The following is a 24,800-nucleotide window of genomic DNA, read 5'->3' as shown; positions in this document are numbered from 1 at the left end:
AAGCAAGCCGGGCCGAAGACGGCTGAAATGCCAGAAACCGGTCCCCGGTAGCTTGTCTCCTTTCTGGTGAAGAATTGGCTTGGTAGTTTAGTCTGCCCTGTTCCCATGATGCACTGGGCCAGGGACAGACTGATTTGCATATAGCCAGGTTCTGAGCTGGGATGGTGCAGTGAGATAAATAACGGTGATGGATCAAGCCCTGATCTTTGGACTGGGTAAGAGTGGTCTGCTTAATTCAGACACTCTGTTCATCACCACCCCCTTTTCTGAATCGTTTTTGGCCACTAGAGGTGTGGCAGGGTATACTCAGACATGAGTCCCTTTCTCACTGCGCCATCAGGATTCAAGCAAGCCGGGCCGAAGACGGCTGAAATGCCAGAAACCGGTCCCCGGTAGCTTGTCTCCTTTCTGGTGAAGAATTGGCTTGGTAGTTTAGTCTGCCCTGTTCCCATGATGCACTGGGCCAGGGACAGACTGATTTGCATATAGCCAGGTTCTGAGCTGGGATGGTGCAGTGAGATAAATAGCGGTGATGGATCAAGCCCTGATCTTTGGACTGGGTAAGAGTGGTCTGCTTAATTGAGACACTCTGTTCATCACCACCCCCTTTTCTGAATCGTTTTTGGCCACTATAGGTGTGGCAGGGTATACTCAGACATGAGTCCCTTTCTCACTGCACCATCAGGATTCAAGCAAGCCGGGCCGAAGACGGCTGAAATGCCAGAAACCGGTCCCCGGTAGCTTGTCTCCTTTCTGGTGAAGAATTGGCTTGGTAGTTTAGTCTGCCCTGTTCCCATGATGCACTGGGCCAGGGACAGACTGATTTGCATATAGCCAGGCTCTGAGTTGGGATGGTGCAGTGAGATAAATAACGGTGATGGATCAAGCCCTGATCTTTGGACTGGGTAAGAGTGGTCTGCTTAATTCAGACACTCTGTTCATCACCACCCCCTTTTCTGAATCGTTTTTGGCCACTATAGGTGTGGCAGGGTATACTCAGACGTGAGCCCCTTTCTCACTGCACCATCAGGATTCAAGCAAGCCGGGCCGAAAACGGCTGAAATGCCAGAAACCGGTCCCCGGTAGCTTGTCTCCTTTCTGGTGAAGAATTGGCTTGGTAGTTTAGTCTGCCCTGTTCCCATGATGCACTGGGCCAGGGACAGACTGATTTGCATATAGCCAGGTTCTGAGCTGGGATGGTGCAGTGAGATAAATAACAGTGATGGATCAAGCCCTGATCTTTGGACTGGGTAAGAGTGGTCTGCTTAATTCAGACACTCTGTTCATCACCACCCCCTTTTCTGAATCGCATGGGGGAGACTGGCCGGGACTGGAAAGAGGTGGGAATATCCACTATTGGGGACCTATATGAGGACAATACCCTAGTACCCTTTAATGACCGGCTGCAGAGGTATGACCATCCTAGGCGGGACTTCCTTTTACATCCTGCACTGATGGCAGCCATCCGTAAGCATTGGAAGAAAGGGATGGCATAAGCACCGGCCTCTCTACCATGCCAATATGTGGTATCAGCGGCCGGAACGATCAAGGTGGTTACCTGACTATACAGGCGGCTCAACCAAGATATCAGGCGCCCCTTGGAGAACCTGCGCGTCAAATGGGAAACTGACCTTGGGATACCTGTAGAAGAGAAGCCGTGGAAAACGCTGGTAGAAAGGGCATGGAAGTGTTCCAGAAACGTGAGATTCCATCTAATCCAGTTCTTTGTCCTCGACAGAGCATACCTCACCCCTCACAAGATTAACGACTATTTTGGAACCCGTACAATTTGCCCACGATGTAGGTTGGAAAACGCCGAATTTTTGTATATGTTCTGGGAGTGCCCACTTCTGGAGGGGTTCTGGAGAGCAGTGTCAAATACATTAGGAGAAATAACAGACAGAGACAGCTCACTGACCCCGGGATATTGCTTATTACACTGGTTCCCTCACACTGCCCGCAATAAAGTATCCAGCAAATTAATTGACCTGGGCTTAGTCATGGCTAAGCGTGAAATTACCACTCACTGGAAGGCGACCAACGCACCTAACACCTCCCGGTGGCTGCGGGAATTCACAAAACGGGCTGACTGTGAGGGAATTTTTAGATTACAGATGGCACAGCGAACAAATAATGAAAAAATACTAGAGACAGCGAGAGCATGGGTGGCGCTGGTGGATTTACTCAAGCACCCGACTGATGATACAGACCCAACTCTAGAGTGAGGAGACCTGTGTGTAGAGATTGAATTATAGCCTTACCTGAGCAGGCAACTAAGAGATTGACACACATGTACTATATAGTGGCTCCCTCTCTATAGACATCCTTCTACTTGAATTATGGAACTCAATACATAATATGATTAGATATTATAGCCCACTGGGAACTAAATGATGGAGTGACATGCCTGAAAGGAGGGGGGGGGGGGAGTTTTGTTCACCTTTGGTTATTGAGATAGCAATGAATGAGGATAGGAAAGGACAACTGAGATGCTGATCTCTCGACATGGAGATATAGATCGCAAGATCGCAATTTCTGCGACTTTTGATAAAGAACAAAGAACGCAGTTGCCCTTGAGGTGACGACTACATGTGGTGAGGAACCGAGAGAAGTAATGTAAGACTATAACTATGATTGCTGATCTCCACTGTTTGTACCATGATGGAATTCCCTTATCTCTTTGTAGTGATACTACTTGATAAGCTGAAATTGAACAAAAATCTGTTAAAAAAAAAAAAATCCGAGTCTGATTTTATGGTTAAAAGTCAGCAGTTGCTTTTGCAAAACACTGATGAATGAAGGCAACATGTACGAAGTCAAGGTGATCTAGTAAACCATCTGGTTTGGGGTGATCTATTCCTGACCTATTTCAATCAAATGTCTTAGCTGCACTCTGCTACTATGACTTTGATTTAAGGCCTCTGAGACGTTTGGAAACAAGATGCATAGTAATAACGCTAAATGTTCATTTGGATAGTGGCTGATTAAATGATTTTCTCTGTTGAGGAGTCCTTATAGTATCAGCAACGTTAGGTTGGATTTGATATTTTCCAGCATTATCTCTACTCTTGGTGATATTAAACCATTAAAAGGCTTGTTAAATATGTTAGTCTTTAACTCAAAATTGAATTATGGTGCAGTTAGTGCTGTAAAGTAATGGTTCTGGCTGCTGGATCTGACAAATCAAGTAATGCCCTAAAGACCAAATGAGAGAGCACTTTAACTAGATCAATGACTATGTGGCACTACTGTATTTAATCATGTGCTATAATTTTTCTAGGACTTGCAGTCTTCATACCCAGATCCACATTTAGATTTTTAAAGAATTGGAAAATCCTTAACACTAGTTCAATGGTTGTTCAGCACCATCGGCACAACTAATATTGCGCTCACTATTGGTATGAAGAAGCACAATAGCCAAGGATGCATGCTAACCTGACCAGTAATTTGTCACAAAAGCCAATACATAATCTTGGTGCTGGTGCCCATATAAAAGTAAGCAGTCAGCATTGGGAGACTTGTTATTTTCATGCTTGGTTGGAAGCATAATTTCAAATGACTTCCATTCTGGTATCCACACGAGTAAAGGTAAAATATTGAAATAAAATGCTTTCTGTAAGGAATTATTAACCCCTTCCACGCTGATGACGAGCTGGGCTCGTCATGGCGTAGCCTCCTCGCACGCTGATGACGAGCCCAGCTCGTCACGTAACATGCGATTTTAGAAATCTCAGCGTACGAGCGGAATTCCGCTAGCGCACATGAGGTTAAATTCAACTGCTCCTCTTTTCTTAGGACCTGAAAAGCCACAAGTACAAAGATTCTTATAAGGTGGAATATCCTCACCAAACGTCAGAGTCATAACCTGCTCCTACAAACTCCAAAATAAGGCTAATCACTTCCTAAATCTGGTTCCCTATTTGCCACAATGCTTCAAGTAAATAAATAAAAACCTCAAAAGGAAGTGAATGTGGGGCATCTGCATGATTCATAGATTGGTTGCTCCTGCTGAGTCAACTCTTGCTTACCACCACTGCAGCAAGGGGAGTGAGGGCAGCTTCTAAAGTCGGGCTACATCCCTCTTATCTACTAGGCAAGCCACCCCCACAAAGAGCCTTTTGGATCGTGAACCCCCCCAGTTTCTCCACAAGTCCTAGTAATGCAGCTGGGGACCCAAATCAATTGAAAGCCCCAGTACCTCCATGATCTCCCATTCCACCCCTCTCCAGAAGGAACACAGCAGCAGGCAATCCCACATCATGTGGAAAAAGTCAGCGGCAGCGAGTGCATAACATGTACATGCAGCTTGGGCACTCAGGGACATCCATTGCATGCGACAAGGGGATAGGTAGGTCGCGTGCAGACAGTTCACCTGTATCATACGCAGGTGTGTGGCTATTGACAACTCCCTGGGCGCCCTGCATGCCTCCCTCAAGTCATCATCATCTAGTCACCCAGCCAGCCCTTCCACTTCGGTCGCAGGGATGCAAATCTGTCTGAGGCATGGATAATCAGGAAGTAGTAAATTTGAAAGCGTGCAACTTTCTCCAGGCGCCCCATCAGCAGTTTGGCCTTGAGCGGGCTATATTCAGGGAGCTTAGTATCTGGGGCGATATGGGATTTGAAGGTGTTAGCTAAGGCATATTGATCCTTTAAGTTCTGGAAGGACATTAGGTTACCATCCTTGTATATAACTCCTCTGCGGTCCCACTGGTGAAAGTCCCCTAACTTCGAGAGCTGTTCAAACCATGTGCCCTGCCATTGGGGGGTCAGTTCAGTCAACCGACAGTCTCATCGCACAAAGCTCTGCGCTACTCTCCAACAGTACCTCCACTCTGGTACATAAGGGCATCTTCGAGATTGGGTACCCATCATGCCGTTGGCCAAGGAGACCCTCAAACCCCATCAAATGAAGTTCCAAACTGTAATCAGGGTCATCCAGTCTCCAGTAAACCAGTCATTGACAGCCACCAATTTTGCTGCCAGATACCAGATAGTACATATAGACATCTGAAGCCCCCAGGTCCTCGTCAAAGGATGAGTTCTGTGCCGAGTTCAATGCCACTCTGCGGCGTTTCCTAGCCCAAATGAAGGTGGCGAGTTTGGAAGTCAGAGATCGGAACCACTCCCATGATATGGGAAATTGGCAAGTGCATACAATACCGAGGGAGGCGCATCGTCTTGAAGAGTGTGCTATGACCCATGGGATTGAGTGAGAGGCTGCTCAAGTGGTGCAGGTCTCTATCAAGGGCCGAGGTCAGGTTTCGAAAGTTGGCTGGCATTAATATTTTAAATCTGCTTCAAGTTAGGTTTTAAATATATATTTTTTTTTTTTTAAACCTTTATTTGGAGATAAGCAAGGACAAAGGAAGTGCATACACGATTCATACAGTCATAGATGGCCATTACAATGGTACGTCAGATTCGGAAAATAGAAGTTTCAAATACAGGGTAGCATATCAGTCAACACATATAGCCATAACGAAATGTACAATGCATATGAGAACGAAATGATCCAGGATGCACAGGCAAGCTAATAAGACAATACATTTCGGACATACTCTATTAGCTCATAGAAAATAAAACAAAGGAGACTCAGGTAGAAGGGCCAAGAGAAACCCTAACAGGGGTCCTATCGCAATTCCTACCATCCAATTGTCATAAGAGGAACCACAGCCCCCGGAAACTCGCAGAAAGTGGCAGCAGCCCAGTCCCTCCCCGAGACTTAAGGATCAGCAAAGGTAAAATGAAATCCCAGCACAACCCTACTGCTGTCAACCAACCCCCACACGGTTCCCATGTTCAGAATCAGAATCCTGCACAGCTCTAGTTAGGAGGTACACCTGGAGCGGGCTCCAGAAGTCCTTCGGTCTGCATCTGACAGGCATCAATTCAGAGTAGATGTTATATTGGTCCTGACAGTATATGAGGTCATTCAACCAATCCCGGAAGCGCGGTACCCTGCCACGACCCCAGCAACAAGCAACCCTACGCTTAGCCAGCAGCAGGGCCACGTCAACAAATCTGCGATGAGAGGCAGGCACGTCCTTAGAATAACCCAGCAACATCACCAAGGGGTCAAATGTCACCCCATCCTCCGCCATAATTTGCAGGGCCTCATGGACCTGAGTCCAATATTCCAGCACCCCCGCACAACTCCAAGCCAAGTGCAGAAAGTCAGCGCCTTCTGCTCGACACCTAGCGCATCGGTCATCCTCCGCTAAGTGAAACCGAAGTTTCCTCGCGGGGGTATTATAGTACCTCTGGACAAATTTGTAGTGGATAATCTTAAGGCGACAGCTGGAGGAGACATTGGCCGTGAGTCCACAGCAGTACTTCCATTGCTCGTCAGTAATAGGGGCACACAACTCAGCAACCCACTGCTCGCACACCCGATTGGCCGGGACCGAACGCTGTCGGCGAATAGCACCGTATAATTTCGACACCAGGTGTCGCCCATCTGAAACCAACAGCACGTGGAGGAGTAAAACAGCTCCAAAGGGGAGCAGGCAGCTACTCCGAAGAAATGAGCCTGCGTACGGAAGGCACCTTCATGAAACAAGTCACCCCACGTGAGAATGCCGAGCCGCCTACACATCCGTTGAAACCCCGTTTCCAGCAACAGAGACAAATCAGGGTGATAAGCCAGAGGCATGACCGGCGAATAAAGAAAGGAGACGCCCAGCAATTGAGCCACCCGTTTCCAAGCATCTACCGTGCACGTCACCGTCGTACGAGGCGTTTCCACATCTGACACCTTGCCCAATACTAACCCCTCCAATGGGAGCGGGTGGGCAACCCAATGTTCAGCAGCAATTTGGGGCATAAACGGCGTGGGGCGCATCCAGTGATATGCGTAATGCGTCTGAGCGCTAAGGTAATAAAGCTCAAAGTCAGGGACGTCGAATCCGCCATCAGGATAGGGTAATGTTAGGGTAGCCCAAGCCACCCGCGGCTGCTTGCCCCCCCAAAACAATCGTATGAGCTCAGAGCGAAGTCTGCGAAAGAAATAAGCACCAGGATGGTATGGAAGGTTTTGAAAGAGGTACAAAAAGCGGGGCAAAACTACCATCTTGATAAGTGACGCCCTACCAGCCATGGAGAGAGGCAAGGACATCCATCTAGTGACGTCGTCTGCAAGTTTAGCAATAGCCACACCATAATTAAGCCGAACCGTTTCTTCTCTATCCAATGACACGACAATGCCGAGATACCGCAACTCCGAATCACACCATTCCAGAGGGTAATCGAGGGGAAACCTAGCTACAGCCGCAGTAAGGGGGAAAAGTTGGGACTTCCGCCAGTTAATATGGACGCCGGAGACACCCCCAAAAGCGACCAACTCCCGCAAGAGCGAATTAAGGTTGTTCTCAGGGTCTTTAACATAAAGCGTGACATCGTCAGCGTATACAGAAATTCCGACCTGCCGATGAAGACAAGTAAAGGCGCTCTGCTGGTGAAGCTGACGAATTCTGCAGGCCAGAGGCTCAATGGCAATGGCAAATAGGAGGGGCGAGAGGGGGCATCCCTGTCGGGTCCCCCTTGTGAGAGGGAACGAGGGGGATAGCACCCCATTCACCACCACCCTCGCCATCGGATCAGTGTATAAGAGCTTAACCCATGAGATGAAGATCCGGGGGAAGCCCATACGACAGAGAACATCAATAAGATAGCCCCACTCAACGGAGTCAAACGCCTTAGTGGCATCAAGAAAGATGGCGGCAACCGGAATATCAGGAGCAATGGTCGATACAAGCGAAAACAAGGTGCGAAGATTATGGGAGGTAGCACGGCCGGGCACAAACCCCGACTGATCAGGTAGTACAATGACGGGCATGAGCTCGGCAAATCTCACCGCCAGGACCTTCGCGAGAATTTTAACATCGCAGTTGAGCAATGAGAGGGGCCTATAGGAACCCACATCCAACGGGTCCTTCCCCGGCTTGAGCAGCGACGTAATAGCGACCTCCCGCATGGAGCTCGGCAGACGCCCCTCCTCCAGGGACTCCTCAAAAAGCTCGCGGAGAACAGGGGCCATGATGTCCACGTAGCACTTATAAAATTCAGCAGGAAGGCCATCCAGACCGGCGGCCTTCCCATTATTCAAAGACATGATGGCATTCCTGACCTCCTCCACCTCTAGGGGCCTACCTAAGAACGCTCGGTGATCATCCGATAACCAACAAAGTGCCAGTTCATCAAGAAATCCGCCATATTGTGTCTCCCCAGTCTGCTGTGTCGTGTAAAGGTGTGCGTAATGGCCAATAAAAGTACGCTGAATCTCCACAGTGTCCCGACAGCGAGTGCCATCCGGCATCACCAATTCTAGCACGTCCGACCCATGCCTTGGATGCCTAGTAAGGGCAGCGAGGACCTTACCGGGCCGCTCCCCCTCACAGTATCGTCTCGCCGTCCAGTACTTTCCCCTATGTTTAGCCTCTCTGGCGGCCTCCTCTTCATACTCGGAGAGTTTAGTACGGAACTGGGCCAGAAGATCGGGATCAGAGTCAACCTGCATCCTGCGTTCTAAGTCTCGCAAGTCAGCTTCCAAGCCCCGAGGGTCCGTACAATCAGTTTAAGCATACCACAACTTTTAGAAATTGTGACTCCCCGGATCGTAACCTTGAACGCCTCCCATATGACCTCGACACTGTCAACAGAGCCCTTGTTTCTAGGGAAGAACGCCTCCACCTCCTCGCCAAGCTCCTCCTTGAACACCGGGTCAAGCAAAGCAGTCGGAAAAAGGCGCCAAGGCGGGCGCGGCCTGTGCAGCCCGGGGACAGATAAAACGACCTTCACCGGACAGTGATCAGAATACGTACGAGCCAGATGTGCAGCCTCCCGCAGGCCAGCCACCAACCCTCTAGAGAGAAACACATAGTCCAGCCTCGCCCATGAACGCGCATGTGTAGTGTAATGAGTACCCTCCTTAGTGGCAGGGTGGGTGTACCTCCAGCTGTCGATCAAACCAGCCTCCTCCACAACCCCACGCAGAACTTCTCTAGCTTGCACATTATACTGAGGACTCCCTTCCGATCTATCCAACTGGGCATGAAATGCAAAATTGAAATCCCCCCCCCAAACAATGTAAGTGGCATCAACAGCAAGCACATGACCCCACAATGTAACGAAAAAGGTTGGCGTATCGACATTGGGAGCATAGCAATTAACAAACAACACAGTGGTCTGCCCAAGCCGCCCCCACAGTAGCACATAGCGCCCCTCAGGATCCCCCATAGATCCCAGTTCTTGAAATGCGAGCGATCTTTTAACAAGGATGACAAACCCGCGAGCATAAGAAGAGTATGAAGCAAACATCCTGGCCGCAGCCCACCTCCCACCAAAGCCGGGGGAAGGAGCGGGACGCAGATGCGTCTCCTGGAGGAGGGCAACATGAATAGCATGCCTGTCCAAATACTGGATCACACTACGACATTTCCTGGCATCATTAAGTCCCCGTACATTCCAGGACAAAATCGATATCTGATCCATAACAACAGTCGACATTAGCCAGTTTCCGGATCCCACAGGACCCAACAAGCAAATACGTAACATCCGACTCCCAGCAACAGCCAGCGATAGGACCCCACCCCAGGGAGCAGTCGTCCCCCCGCAGACACTCCACACACATCCCAGCCATCTCCAAACCAAGTAACCAGAACCACAATAACCCCCCCCCCCAGCTGAACCATCCATGCAGCAAGCGCTCAGAAAACATCGCGCGCAGCACGCAGCCAATCCAGCTCATACGGGCCACAACTCGCACACGCGTTCCTCGTGCCAAGCGCTCAACGCCACGTGGCCGCCAAAGATGGCGGCCGTTCCATCCGGGCCCATGGCGGACGGGGGCAAGGGCCCCAGAACCAACACAGCCGAAAGGATAGATGGACCAACCGAAGCAGCGGGCACGGAGCCGCGCCTGTGCACACAGACAGTAGCAGCGGTCCCTACACTGACCCATGAGGCCTGGGCAAGCACCACCCACCCCACCCACCCACCTGATGACACCCCAACTATCAGGCCATGCGCACCCCCACCCCCCCCCCCCCCGTTCCCCAACACACATCCAGTCAACCAACAAAGGACTAGAATCCAAACCAAAGGTACAATTGGGGTACACCCTCCGGGGAACCCTCTAGAGGTGCACGACACCACTCCCTCACACCACGCCAGTGTCCTAGCCAACGAGTATCAAACGGCCCCAGGCGCAGCGCGGGGGGGTGGGTGCCCAGAGCGCGAAGCCAGATAGCACCATCCTTCGGTTCCACACCGACCCCAGGAAGCCATACATACACCCTCACCTCAAGCAAGACATGACCCCTGCAACAACAAAAATAAGGCGGATAGCAGTTAGGCCACCAATGCGGGCAAGGAAGTCAGTAGAAGTCAGTGCAAAAGGCATGCGTCCAGAATGTTCCAACACCATAAAAACAAAAAAGAATAAAAGGGCAAAACAAAGAACAAAGTCACCATAATCAGGCGACCTACTCCTCAGCCGCCGAATGTTCATCCTCAGGGTCTCGATCGCCTCTTCGATCTGCAGCCGCTCGTTCGCGCTGGAGGCGCTTTGCAAAATCCTCAGCATGCTGTGGGTTGGTGAAAAAATGTTGCTTAGCCTGGTGCGTCACTCTAAGTTTGGCAGGGTAAAGCAAAGCGTAGTCTACTTGTAGATCTCGAAGTTTCTTTTTCACCCCCAGGAACTTCCGACGCTGGTCCTGCACCATCGGCGTGAAGTCGGGGTACATGGTGAAAGACACCCCATCGAAGGAGAGGGCCCGATTAGTGCGGGCAGCCTGGAGGGCAGCGTCCCGGTCACGATAGTTTAAAAGACGCGCAATGATGGGGAGCGGAGCGGCCCCAGAGGCCGGCCGAGGTCCCAGTGTCCGATGCGCTCTCTCGACGATGAACTGGGATGAGAATGCCTCCGCCCCAATGGCGCCCACCAGCAGTCTCTCCACATAAGTTTCCATCTTGCCCACATTTGTGGACTCCGGCACACCTACAATGCGAACGTTATTGCGTCTACTCCTCGCCTCCAACTCCTCATTCTTAGCGGCAATGACCCGCAGTATATTGTCCATTCTCGCCAGTTGGGTGGTATGGGTAGCCGCCGTGTCGTCGTGGTCCGAAATGCGCTGTCCCGCCGTTGTCAGGCGCTCCTCATGCACGTCCAGCTTCTGGACCACCGCATCCATGCGCGACGATATCTTGTCCACCTTGTCCACTATCGTGGCAAACCCCTGCCTCATCTCCTGCATCATCTGGGGAAAGTCCGGTGGTGGTGGCTGCGGCACACCATCAGCGACAGGCGGGGGGGGGGGGTGACCGCGAAGTCCCAGCATCCTGGAGCAATCGCGTTCCCCTCCTAGCCACTCCAGAGTCAAAGGACAACTTGGATTGTTTAGCGTCCGGCTTCCCCATAATAATGTGCTAGTAGTTCAGCAGGAGAACGAAGTAAATAGGAGTTAGGATGTAGGCCGGACAAAGGGCACAGGCAAAAACCGAACCGTGGGGGCACGAGCAGGCCAGCGCGCCCCGCCACTCCCAACAGCGAAAAAATGGCCGTCTCCGCTCCCAGACCAAAGGGGTTATCCCCCAGACGACCAGAAGGAGATCCGCCGTGTCTCCGTAAGCAATGGTACCTGGGCAGGCAGATGTAGGATCCGAGAAATCAGTCCAATGGAAAGGAGAATCCAACAGCTTGCCCGGCCAGAAAGCGTGCCCGGTGGAGAGGGGCAGAGCAGGGCCTACACCCCACGTGTAGAGCCACGGGCTGGCGTGAAAGATGACGCCGGGCTGAGGAACACCCGACCTCCAGAGCGCAAGTCGGGGAAACTTGGAGCCCTCGTAACTTCGGCCAGCAACCTCCGAATGGACCAGGAGTTGGACCGTGGGTGGTCAGTCGATGTCCCAGTAGATCTATAGGGTCAGATCAGGGCGCAGCGATGGTAATCAGGATCCCTAGGCGGATGATAGCTCCGGGCAGCAGGAGCCTCACGACAGTGCGGCCATTCTGCAGTGCGCCCTCTAGCGCCCCCTCTAGGTTTGAAATATTTGCATGCCTCTCCGTAGATGCTATACTGTCACTTTTCTGACCAGCCTATATAGGTGAAACATAAATAATCTTGAAGTACAATAACTGGGACTATTTCTGCTTCTTTGTTTTATCTTCACCTTAAGAATTTCTGAATGTAGGACCGAGTATTTACCTTTATAATAGTTCCTAGCTTACCATCTGTCGGATACTACTGCCAAACAGGAGTTTGGAATGCCAAATTCATTTGATATACCTATATAACGGAGGCAGATCAGGTTAACCTGAAAGGAAAAGGATGGGGAGTTAACTACTGGGACCCTGGTATAATAAACGTATTTTATATGATAGAAGGATGTTATATTCAGGGGTACTCAAGCTTTTGAAGATATAGTGCAAAATAGCGACGTCCAGTCCGTTTTTTATTGTATGATAGGAAACCAGGTGTGGTTAGTAAATGGGTAACAGAATCCTGCAATAGGTAACATTCTGCACTTATTGTGCAGCTTTGGGGAAGGCAGGAACGTTGTGGCACTGCTATTTAGGGCTATTGGGGAGGGGGGCAATAAAGATGACTGAAAACCTGAGAGATAAGTGATCCACTAACATGGGAAGAGAACAAGAAAAAAAAACCTGCACAACTTTATATGCAAATATTTTCTAGGAATGCCAGGTTCACACAATCCAATTTAACATTCTTAAGAAGACATACCTCACACACAGGAGAGCGGGCAGAATGTACCCTACACCTAGCAGCCGGTGCCCCAGATGCAGCATTTTGGTGTCAAATTTTTTTCATATGGTCTGATCTTGTCGCATTCTAAATGAATACTGGATCACAATCGTAAGATTACTTGCTGAAGCTATGGGTATGCTGGTTCTGCCCTCACCACAGATTTTAAATCCGACTTCTGCCTGAATCTAAGAAAACAAAAGTGAGCCTCAGATTCATTTATCTAGCATTGATCATAGCCAGGAGACAATTCACTGTGGGGTAGAAATCAAAATTGGCTTCCAACATAGCAAAATGGAAGGGTTGAGATGTTGCAACGGGTGAAATTGAATGGGCAACCTTTCCCACGCAGGAGCAAGAGGGGGAGAACAAGAGCCGCTGTCAGCCCTATCTGGGAGGAGTTACTGTGGTCTTCGGAGGGCAAGAAGGAGGGATGAGAGACCCCTGAGGAAGATCTAGATACAGATCTAGGAAGACCTAGGCAAATGGAGTGCTTTAAGAGCTGGACGGATAATCAAGCAAGGTGGTGCAAAAGAGCCAGGAGACATCCGGACCTGCGCACACTTGCTGATATTCACTCATACCCCACAATATCACCCAGATCGAGCAAAGTTTGCCCTCTTACCTGGTGAATAAGAGGAACGCAGCCCCCTTGATCAAAAATAACAGGATATTCCTGCTGCTTGTTTTGTAACTAACACAGTAAAGCATTTTGAGTGCAAACCATTATCCAGCGCTGTCCTCTGCACAGACAGTCCTTCATCTGTTCCTAGTCTATATGGAGTTCCTCTAATAGCTCCTTGTATTTTCAACAATATTTCTATACACTCCTCTTAAAGATCAGCAGGCCTACGTCTATACTGCTGGGATGGCAGAAACATACCCTCTGCCAGGTCCAATCTAAAATGTGCTGCTAGAACTGGTGGCCTTCCCATTCAGGTGACGACCTCGAGATAACGCATCTGCGCGCCTTAAGAGGTATCTGGACCTACGAACATTTTCGGCTGCCCACGCAGCAACCCCGTGCACACACCTAATCCCTGCTGATGAGCGTTAATGAACGCGAAACACGTGTCCAGGGATGGCAAGCACACCAAGTGAATACCCTGAAGACCCAAGACCCAGGTAGAAGCGCACCCGCTGATACCGACTACATCGACCATCATGCTCCGGGGTCACACGCTGATGGGACGAGCAGTGTGCGACCTCATTCGGTACATACTATTTATACAGGCTCCCTTGAGCTGGTGGAGGTGACGACCTCAAGATAACACATCTGCGCGCCTTAAGGGGTATCTGGACCTACAAACATTTTCGTCAGCCCACGCAGCAACCCCGTGCACATGCCTAATCCCTGCTGATGAGCGTTAAAGAACGCGAAACACGTGTCCAGGGATGGCAAGCACACCAAGTGAATACCCTGAAGACCCAAGACCCGGGTAGAAGCGCACCCGCTGATACCGACCACATCGGCGATCATTCTCCGGGGTCACACACTGATGGGACGAGCAGTGTGCGACCTCATTCGGTACATACTATTTATACAGGCTCCCTTGAGCCGGTGGAGGTGATGACTTCGAGATAACGCATCTGCGCGCCTTAAGAGGTATCTGGACCTACGAACATTTTCGGCAGCCCAAGCAGCAACCCCGTGCAAACGCCTAATCCCTGCTGATGAGCGTTAATGAACGCGAAACACGTGTCCAGGGATGGCAAACACACCAAGTGAATACCCTGAAGACCCAAGACCTGGGTAGAAGCGCACCCGCTGATACCGACTACATCAACCATCATGCTCCGGGGTCACACGCTGATGGGACGAGCAGTGTGTGACCTCATTCTGTACTTCCCATTCACCCCACTCCACCAATTTACCTCCTACCGTCATAGTGAGAGTCATTTCAGGAACAAAAGAAAAATAACCACAACAGGATCATCAGGACCTGACAGCGTCTTTTCCGCAGTGCAGCCGGGGAAGGCGTTGCCATAAAGAAAACCATGTCTCTATATTCTATGAGGTAGGGTAACAGATAGGAATGTGTTCAACTCCAGATTCCCTCGGTAAACTTAAACCTAGGAGGTACAAAGTTGGTATTTACTTACAAAGCTGAGTGATACAAATATGTTCATAATTCTGCACATGATCACACTACAGAACTGTTAATGATCACAGCAGTAATAAAGTAGCCCTGGTTTACACTGCAGCCAAGCGAGGCTCAGCCAGCCGTTTATGCCCCCATACCTTTTCATCCCGGAAATTGAGGAACTGCTGGAAAGCATCACTTTCTGAAACGACAGGGTGTCGACACATCCTCGTCATCCACCCCTGAAGCCTTTCCATGCGCATTTTAATGAATTCCTCCTCGAAGCGACCTGCCATACATTAAAAAAAAAAACGGTATTGTCACTTAAATACACCACATTTTCTGCACTGTGTTGTTCAGACTATTTGAATGAACTTGCCTCATTTTCCTAAATAAGCACCACACTTATCAAAGCGGAAACGCCTTTTTTTTAATGTTATACAAGATTTTATAGTACAATACAATCTTACTTCCGCAAAGCAGATGTTTGATCACGCTGTCAGCACATTCAGCGAATCAAATCATGTTGGCTTCCTTGAATAAATCATAACTGGCCACACGCTGGGGATCTTACTGATTTTACCAGTGAGCTTTGACCCTGAACATGTCATTCATTCAAAATACTTTATTTGGTTTCAATAAAACCATAAAAGTACGACCCATGCAGTAAAATAAATCCGAACACTGCTAACAATAAAACATAACGAAATGTATAAAAAGACCATTAATCCTAAACATTAAACATCAATCATTTACTTTTGTGGGCTTCATACTGGCTCATGGTACAGCTCGACAATACAGTACAAGTAATTGTGGTAGCAACCAGTTAAAAAATTTTTAAAAAGTGGCAATGTATATATTAATTTATAACTAGGGCTCCCGGTTTTATGGTATTTATTTGGGTGACATTTTCAACTGTATTAATCCATATTTATTTTTTTGCTAACTTTATCTGTATATAGCCATATTTTTTTGGGGGGGGGGGGGGGGGGGTTGTGGAAAAATGAAGCTGAAATTAGTATATTTCCACACGTATTTAACCGGTAAATATGCACTCATGCTTGAATGTCTACTAGATTTCAATGCTGTTAACACCCGCAAAAGATAAATCAATGCACTTATAAGAAAATAAGCAAATTTCAGTATCAACCATGTGCATATCTACGGTTGGTATAGCCTCTTTACTAAAAGTCCTTTCTTTTTCAGCCTCCTTACCTATCAATCCGCACATCTATTGACCTGGCAGTCATGGCAGACAGCATTTACAATTACTCATAAAGCAACCCAATTCCCGTTTTTATCCACATTTAAAAATAAATACAGACAAGAAAATAAAATGTTTTCTGTCTGTATTTATCTGTAAAAATCAGTTCATTGGGAAACAGGGAGCCTTATTTATAACTCAGGTTTTCAAGCCTACGAAATATGTAATATCAAGTATATATATGTATGCACGTCCAGCATCCTTGCTGGAGGAGTGAAAAAAAGAGTATGGGCAGACAGACTGACGTTTTTAAATTCATCGTTTTACCTCTCCCTCCTAACCAGATCGAGAAAGTTAATTTTCAGTTTCCTTTTACTCATACCAGCGACAGTCAGGTTCTAAGAAAAAATTACTCTTGCCCCACCTTACCAAACATTTTCCTAATATAATTTAGCCAGGCAATCCTGGATAATTGTTCCATTTAGAGAAGCTGCCGCGTATTCCATACTGCTCGCCACATGAGCAAATGTGCAAGATGGATCCTATCCTCAATACAAGTCTAGCTCTTCATGGCAAATGAAATCATCCAGCTGGGGGCTGGGGGGACTGCCAGCACCCGCTTTAAACATTTATTTTCTACTTGCTGAAACATTTTCACACCGGCCCATCCCCATACTCCTGCCCCATGGGATGCTCCCATCACACAATTAAAGTTGTAAATGGAGGGTGTCACGTTCAACGATTTCAATGTTTCTTTCAAATAACACAGTCCTTGCCTCCTGCAGTGATTTCCAATTGTTATGACAATTAAATGGTAGGCCCAGATAATAAGGGGCTTCAGTAGTAACCCTCTTTTTTCCTTTACGGAAATGTGAACTGGTCATCTTATTGGCATCCCATGCGACCATTCTAAACGACTTCCTTGATTCACACTCAACCCTAAGTCCTCCATAAACAGCACAAAGTGATCAAGCAGTGACTGGAGGTTTATGCCTGTACACGTCATCAAGACTGGGTTATCCGAGGAGGAGCTACGCGGGCATCCAAGATGGTCGCGTGAGCAGAGAGCTCCCGAGACCCGCGCCGCCCTTCTTTATCTATCCTTCACCTATCCTGGTCATTTTGACGGGCTTTTGCAGCGCCATCATCGCTGATGCTACTGATCCTTCTCTGGTCGAAATCGGACCCTGGGGACCATTTTTCTGAACTTTGCAACTTTCTGGCCTGCCCGCGGGCGCGACCGGGGACTCGGCTGCCCACTGTGGCCGACCTGTAATTGAACAACAACGGCTGCCTGGCATCTGGCCCGCCGGAGGTGTATTGCTTTCACTTTCGGTTTCCTTCTCTTTGTTCCTGTCTCCTCCTACTCTGCCTCGCCTGCGGCCCTCTCAGCCTGCACTATCCTCCGTTGGACTGGCAAGGAGGCTGCGACACCTCTTCCTCAGTGGCGCATCGGAGTTTCTAGACTTTTCCACCTTCTCGTCACTTCCCCAGGCTATCCGGCCGCCACTGAATGCGAGATGGCGACGAAAGTGGAGGCTGAAAAACGCCGAAAGGCGGCGACCCGGGGGGGATCGATCCAGTCGAACATGATCGAACGCTACACCCAGCCGAGAGGCTCCCCCGGGACCGTATGCATGGGTGCTGAAGGACTTCAAACGGACACATCGTCTACTTCGGAAGTGTCGCTCCAAGACCTTATGGCTGCCATTACTGGACTCAAGGCCGACATGAGTCAACAATTCGAAGCCGTAGTGACCAAAATAGACACGGTGGCGGTGGATGTGACTCTGATTCGGGCCGACTTGGCCAAAACAAATGAGCGGGTGAAGGCACTGGATCTTAAAACGTCGAGCCTGGTGAACGACATGGCTGAGGCGCAGTCCGAAATTGGCAATCTGCGTGCATCGCACGACTTACTGCTCAAGCGGATGGAGGACTATGACAACAGGGCCAGGCGGAACAACATACGCCTTGTCGGAGTGCCGGAAGGTGATGGTGCTGTAGCGACCGATCTTTTGGTCGAGGAACTCATAGTCGGCCAACTGGCCCCAGCGGGACTTAGTAAGTTCTTCGCCGTGGAGCGCGCCTATCGTTTTCCTGGAGGTCAAGTGAAGCCGGGTAACCCGCCGAGGCCTATCATCGCCAGGCTTTTTCACTACCGAGACAGGGATGCTATCCTCCAGGCCGCCCGTAAACATGGTCCCCTGAAGTATGACAATAACTCTGTCTCCATATATCCCGATTTCACTCCTCAAGTGCAGCGGCAAAGATCAGGTTTCCTTGGAGTGAAGCGTCGCCTAAGGGACCGGGGACTGAAATATGCCATGCTGTTTCCGGCCCGGCTCCGGATCGAATATCGGGAGCGTGCCTATTTCTTTGATCAACCTGAACGTGCAGCCGACTGGTTGGACTCGTTGCCGGCAGATGACTTTGGAAGCGGAGGCCCTGGTGGTGCGGAAGGCGGTGCAGCGGCCCAGGAGTGACAGATGCCCTGGAGGTTCCGATTGAGACTATGAAACGTACTGTGTAAATTGACCTATTCCCTAATGACTCTGCCCGTGGCGGTGCGGTAACGGGTGATTTCTCCCTTCCTCCTCGGGGGGTTCTTTGTGTAGAAGTATGGGGCGACAGGCACACTGCAGTTGGGGGTGGCTTTTTAGTCAGCAGGGGTGCAGGGAGGGGGGTGTTGTAACGGGTTTGGGTTTTTGGGGTTGTGTTTCGTTTAATTTGTTTTGTTCTTTGTTTCATGGTATTTCACATCTTGCAATGACTTTTCATAGTGGGTCCTGCTGGGGGGTGGGTGTGGAATGGTTTTGTAGCAATGGGGGGGGGGGTGAAATGCGGATTCTTTCTTGGAACGTAAATGGTTTGGGTGACAGGATTAAGCGGGGCATTGTACTGCAATTCTTGAGGCGCCACGCCCCTGATGTTGTGTTCCTTCAGGAGACCCACTTGATTGGCAATGCTTGCAAGGCCTTAGACCGCCGGGGTTATCGACTAGTTGCACATGCGGGTTTCACCTCGGGTTCCCGGGGTGTGGGTATTATGGTAAGGTCTTCCCTTGCTCTTGCTATCGACGATGTTATCCTTGATGAGCGTGGGCGGTATGCTGCTGTTTCGGGGAGGTGGGAGGGTAAGCAGGTCGTGTTTGTTGCTGTCTATATCCCCCCGGGACTGCAGGCTGCCACTTATGCTGATTTAGGCAGGACTCTCCTTGGGCTGCCGGACGGCTTGTTGGTCCTGGGCGGGGACTTCAATTCTGTCATGTCCGGCGACTGCGACAGGCTACCCCCTAGAGTATTGCCACAGTCCCAGCTGTGGCTCAGTGAAATGGCTGACACTTTTGGCTTAGTAGATGTCTGGCGCTCACTACATCCCACACTCCACCAATACACTTTTCCCTCTGGTGCGCACGGCAGCCTCTCTCGTATCGATTATTTTCTTATGTTAGCCTCCACTTTGTCCACTGTTCGTGAGATTCGGCATCTCCCCCGGGGTATCTCGGACCACTCCCCCCTGCTAATTACGATTTCTGTGGGCGGTCTGCCTGGTAACAGAGTTCCCCCGATCCCTCCCTGGCATTTTCGGAACCCCCGGCTCCGCTCAGACTTGATTAAGGCAATAGATTGCTATTTCTATGAGAATCTGGGCTCAGTCACTTCCCCCACTGTTCTCTGGGAGGCCTTCAAGACGGTTATTCGGGGTTCCGCCCTGTCACTCATTGCCACTGAGCGTAGGGTCAAGAGGGAGGCTGTTGTGGCTCTTGAAACCGAAATCACTGCGCTTGAAAGTGAGTTGGGTGGGAATGACACGCCTGCACTGTTGCATGAATTGGAACTGAAGCAAGCAGACTATAAAGCCTGTGTCACGGATGCTGCTAAATTGATGCGGTCCAATCAACTTGGTCGACTGTATGATGTGGGTGACAAGGCTAGCAAGCTTCTTGCGTGGCTGGATAAGACTGAGCGTGCGAGTCGTGTTGTTCCCTCCATTGTTCGTGATTCTGGTGTGACTGTCTCCGACCCGGGTGAGATTGTTGAGTGCTTTGTTGACCACTTCCGTACGGTTTATACGCCTGTTAGTGATCGAGATGAGGCCGACTCCAGGCTACTCCTACGTGACATTGCTCTGCCTACTGTGTCGGATGCGGACTGCCTCGCTCTGGAGGCCCCCTTTACTGTCGACGAGATTGCCCTTGCAATTCGTTCCCTTCGCTCGGGTAAGGCAATGGGCCCTAATGGACTCCCCATTGAACTCTACAAACTTTGCCCCGACAAGATGGCCGCCCACCTGCGTCACATGTTTCTCGAGGCGGTTGAGGCTGGATGCCTCCCCCTTGAGCAGCGCCTCGCTACCATAGTGGTCATTTATAAGGATGGCAAACCTCGTGACCGTTGTGCCTCGTACCGCCCCATCTCCCTCCTTAATGCGGAACCCAAAATCCTCGCTAAGGTGCTGGCCAATCGGATGCTTGCTGTGATTTGTGACCTGATCCACCCGGATCAATCCGGCTTCATCCCCCACAGAAACACTGCTCTTAATTTGCGTAGGCTCCACAGTGTCCTCGCGAGAGCTCCTATTCTCGCCGAGCCAGCAGTAGTTGCTTCCCTCGACGCCACGATGGCATTCGACACTATTGAATGGCCCTACCTATGGGCAGCCCTCGCTAAATTTGGCTTTGGCCCCAATTACATCGCATGGGTCAAGCTTCTCTATGAACAGCCGCTAGCTCAGGTCGCGGTGAATGGTAGGTGCTCGGACCCCTTCTCCTTGGGCCGTGGCACACGTCAAGGCTGTCCTCTTTCTCCGCTTTTGTTCGCTTTGGCACTCGAACCTCTTGCCGCGTGGCTCCGGTGGGAACCCTCGATCAAAGGGATCCGATGGTCCCCTGACCTCGAGGATCGTGTCTCCTTGTACGCGGACGACATCCTCCTCTATCTCACTTCCCCTCAGAAGTCGCTCAATGTTCTCTTCGACGTCCTCACGTCCTTCGGTAAGAACTCGGGACTTGTCATTAATTGGACCAAGTCCTGTGTCTACGCTATAGCTGGTACTCTGCCGCCTCTCCCCCGCAGATTTCCCATCCTGGTAGCGACGGACGGTTTTAAGTATCTTGGGGTCCATGTATCCATGATTTCTTCGGTCCGCTATGAGCGGAACTTGTATGCTCCACTCCGCAAATTGAAGCAGGATGTTCGGCGTTGGCGCGATCTGCCTTTATCCCCATTGGGCCGGGCGGCGCTCTTTAAAATGATGTCGCTCCCCCGATTCCTCTATGCCCTGCAAAATTTCTTCGACCCTGTTCCAGCTCGCTATTTCCAAGAAGTCGAGAGTTTACAGCGGCAACTTATCTGGGACGGCCGTGCCCGCATTGCCTTGTCCAAGCTCACGCTCTCCTGGTACGACGGAGGTATTGCGCTGCCGGATATTAGACGATACTACTGGGCCTCGCACCTGAGTGCCATCAGCCATGCGACGTACTCATCGGAGCCCGCTCCTGCCTTTGCTTTGGATAAACTGCTGTTGCCCGGTGGCAACTTTAATAGGGCGCTGTATTCTAAGGCCCCCTTCCGACTCCTTACGGGCCCAACGAAATGTGCGGTGCGGGCATGGCGAGACGCTACGGTGGCCACGGGCTGGGGTGGTAGACTGACACGTATGACGCCACTGTATGATTCGGAACGACTGGGCAACCTGTGGAAGACGAAAGGGTTTGAGAAATGGGACATGATTGGGATTAGCACGGTGGGGGACCTGTGGACACGTGGCGCGGTTAAGTCCTTTGAATCGCTGAAGCTGGAATACCGGCTCGATGATAGGGAGCACTTCCGGTATATGCAGGTGAGGCATGCCTTGTCATCTGTCTTCCCCTCCGGTACGGACGTTCCGCAGTCCTCCCCTTTGGAGGATCGAGTTCTAGATGGCCACGTCCCAGACAGCACCATCTCCTTAATTTACAAGAAGCTCATTAATAACAGAACTGACCAGCTCGAGAAGCTCCGGGCTGCCTGGACGGCCGACGGACTTGAATTGGATGACGAGGACTGGCAGTCCGCTGTGTCCTCCCCTAAGGAGGTGGCTATTCCGACACGACTTCGCTTTGTCCAATTGAAAATCCTTCATCGCGTGTATCTTACTGGAATGCGTCTGGTGCGAATGGGTTTGGTTTCTGATGGTCGATGCAAGCGTGGGTGTGGGATGGATGGTACCTTCCTTCACGTTCTCTGGGAATGTCCGATGATTGTAGCGTACTGGTCTAGGGTACATGACGTGATGAGTCGTGTCACGGGGGTCCCATTGCTTCCTGAGGCGCGTCGTTGTCTGTTGAATGTGTGGGAACCGTCTGACTGCACTGCTGCCCAGACACTTTGGGTCACCCTGGGCAATATGATCGCGAAGAGGGATATTGCGCAGCTTTGGGGCTCCCCTAGACCGCCAGTGCTAAGTGCCTGGAAAGAGAACATGGACTGGTCCATGTTCCGAGAGAAGACGGTATATGAGGCCCGGGGGCGTCCAGGGAAGTGGTCCAGAGTTTGGGCTCCCTGGAATACTTATCGTGGAGACATCTGTTCTCCCCCACTTGACTACGAGGTCCCTCTCCCCTCCTCTCCGTGATTTACGTTCCTCTCCCATTCTCACCCCATGCTTTTCTTGTGCGCGCCACCCCCCCCTCGCCATCGTCGTTTCTCCTACATTCATTCCCCCCCCCCACCTCCAGCAACCCTTGCCACTATGATACCATGTGTTTGTTTGTTTGTGTTCACTTCGACAAAAACATAAAATTAAACCTTTCTTATCCTATTTGTATGATGTTACGCTCTTGCCGATAATGTTGACGTGAGAGATTGCTCCAGCAACGTGCTGCCTCGTATTTCACTTTTTGCTCAGCCTGTTTTTGTCATAGCGGCCGGCCCTGCGGGGTTGTAGGCAGACGCTGTGTATTGTGCATTTATAAATAAAGGTTTTAAAAAAAAAAAAAAGACTGGGTTATCCGCATATAACAAAATCAGCAGAAGTCGAGACCCAGCTTGCGGCAAGTAACATGCTTTATCCACCAGGCATCCCCCAATATTATCTATACTAATATAATAAAGAGAGAGCCCAAACCTTTGAGGTGGGTAATCTCAGGAACCACAGCACCAATCACAACACCCAATACAGCGTTGGAAAGGGCAGTTGCAGCAGAAGGACATAGGCTATGCAGACGCCCACCATATACATTTAAAAAAGGTAAAAGAACCGTGCCAGCAAAGTAGTCCCTTCTGGGCGTGTCTGCATTGTGCTAAGGGCGTGTGTTGGGGGCGTGTGGTACATTCCGCCCTTCATGCCATGTCTCATATCGTGTGCTGGGGGCGCGGGAAGACGGGAAAAAATAAACGAGTGTTGTGCCCAATATTTCATTGCTTTTTCTTCCCAGGTTCTGTACATTCCAGCTCCGGGTGTGCTTGCCCCGCGCTCCCAGTGACGTGCACCTGCTTTACTGTATGGAGGTCAGGCATGGCGCTATTCCCAAGGGCCGGAAGGAGCGCAAACAGGGGCCATTGTGCAGGAAATGTAATCTCACCTTAACTTCCGGTGACGCCTGAAGCGCACACTGTAGAATTTCCACTTCTGTTGCGCACAGGTCTCACTCCACGCACATCTGGACACAAGGCCCGCCTCCACGGAAATAGCAAGAAAGGGACTATCCCTCCCCTGGGAATATGTGATGATATTCCGCAAACCAACATCCCGCATACCATCACTCCGCAATTTAATCCGCAGAGACATCATTTCTAAAACTTTTACAACGCATATGACTTTATCACGCATGCCATTATAACGCAAATGCATGTGTGGTAAAGTCATATACATTGTAAAAGTACATTATTAAAACATCAAATATATGTTTGTATATATGTGTATTTATTTATATATATGCATTCCAATAGCCTTAGCTTTTCAGGGTGCACTCAACAGTGCGTTACCTCAAGGGTCATTTGACATCTCTCGCCATCATCCGGGTAGTTACGTTCGCCTGACGCGTTTCTGTGGTCCAATTACCACTTCATCAGAGGCGTTCTCCTGCATTTCATTGAACTGCGCTTCTTTGACGCATGCTCATTTGTTGATTTTCATATGTGGGACTGACATGATTTTGAATTTAATCCACACAGCATGCTGGTCTCTGTAGTTCTTTGCGCTGCATTGTTTGTTCAATTAAAGCAGATCTTGGAGATAATGTTTTTTTCTAATGTAGGATCCGATTTGTGAAAGCGAGTCATTTGATATACAACGCGCTGTGCTGACAGAATGGAGAAGTTCCTTTGTCTTAGCCGCTCGGTGTCTGAGCCGGTGCATCCTGCACGGGAAGGCACCCGTGTTTAACTTTTGCATTCCAATAGCCTTAGCTTTTCAGGGTGCACTCAACAGTGCGTTACCTCAAGGGTCATTTGACATCTCTCGCCATCATCCGGGTAGTTACGTTCGCCTGACGCGTTTCTGTGGTCCAATTACCACTTCATCAGAGGCGTTCTCCTGCATTTCATTGAACTGCGCTTCTTTGACGCATGCTCATTTGTTGATTTTCATATGTGGGACTGACATGATTTTGAATTTAATCCACACAGCATGCTGGTCTCTGTAGTTCTTTGCGCTGCATTGTTTGTTCAATTAAAGCAGATCTTGGAGATAATGTTTTTTTCTAATGTAGGATCCGATTTGTGAAAGCGAGTCATTTGATATACAACGCGCTGTGCTGAC

General features: G+C 49.9%; 1 protein-coding gene across 2 annotated transcripts in view; it reads right to left on the bottom strand.

The window, feature by feature from the left end:
• The window catches only part of SNX9 (sorting nexin 9), a 798,250-nt gene that overhangs the window by 239,011 nt on the left and 534,439 nt on the right, over window positions 1-24,800 (bottom strand). For both annotated transcript variants that reach the window (XM_086927315.1, XM_086927314.1), the window contains one exon: window positions 15,010-15,140. In XM_086927315.1, the coding sequence (XP_086783441.1) occupies window positions 15,010-15,140 (131 nt within the window). The remainder of the gene's footprint in view (window positions 1-15,009; window positions 15,141-24,800) is intronic.

This window comes from Lissotriton vulgaris, chromosome 6 (assembly GCF_964263255.1).
Source record: "Lissotriton vulgaris chromosome 6, aLisVul1.2, whole genome shotgun sequence".
Taxonomy (NCBI): domain Eukaryota; kingdom Metazoa; phylum Chordata; class Amphibia; order Caudata; family Salamandridae; genus Lissotriton; species Lissotriton vulgaris.
The sequence above is the reverse complement of the archived record's forward strand: the minus strand, read 5'-3'. Positions and strand labels throughout refer to the sequence as shown.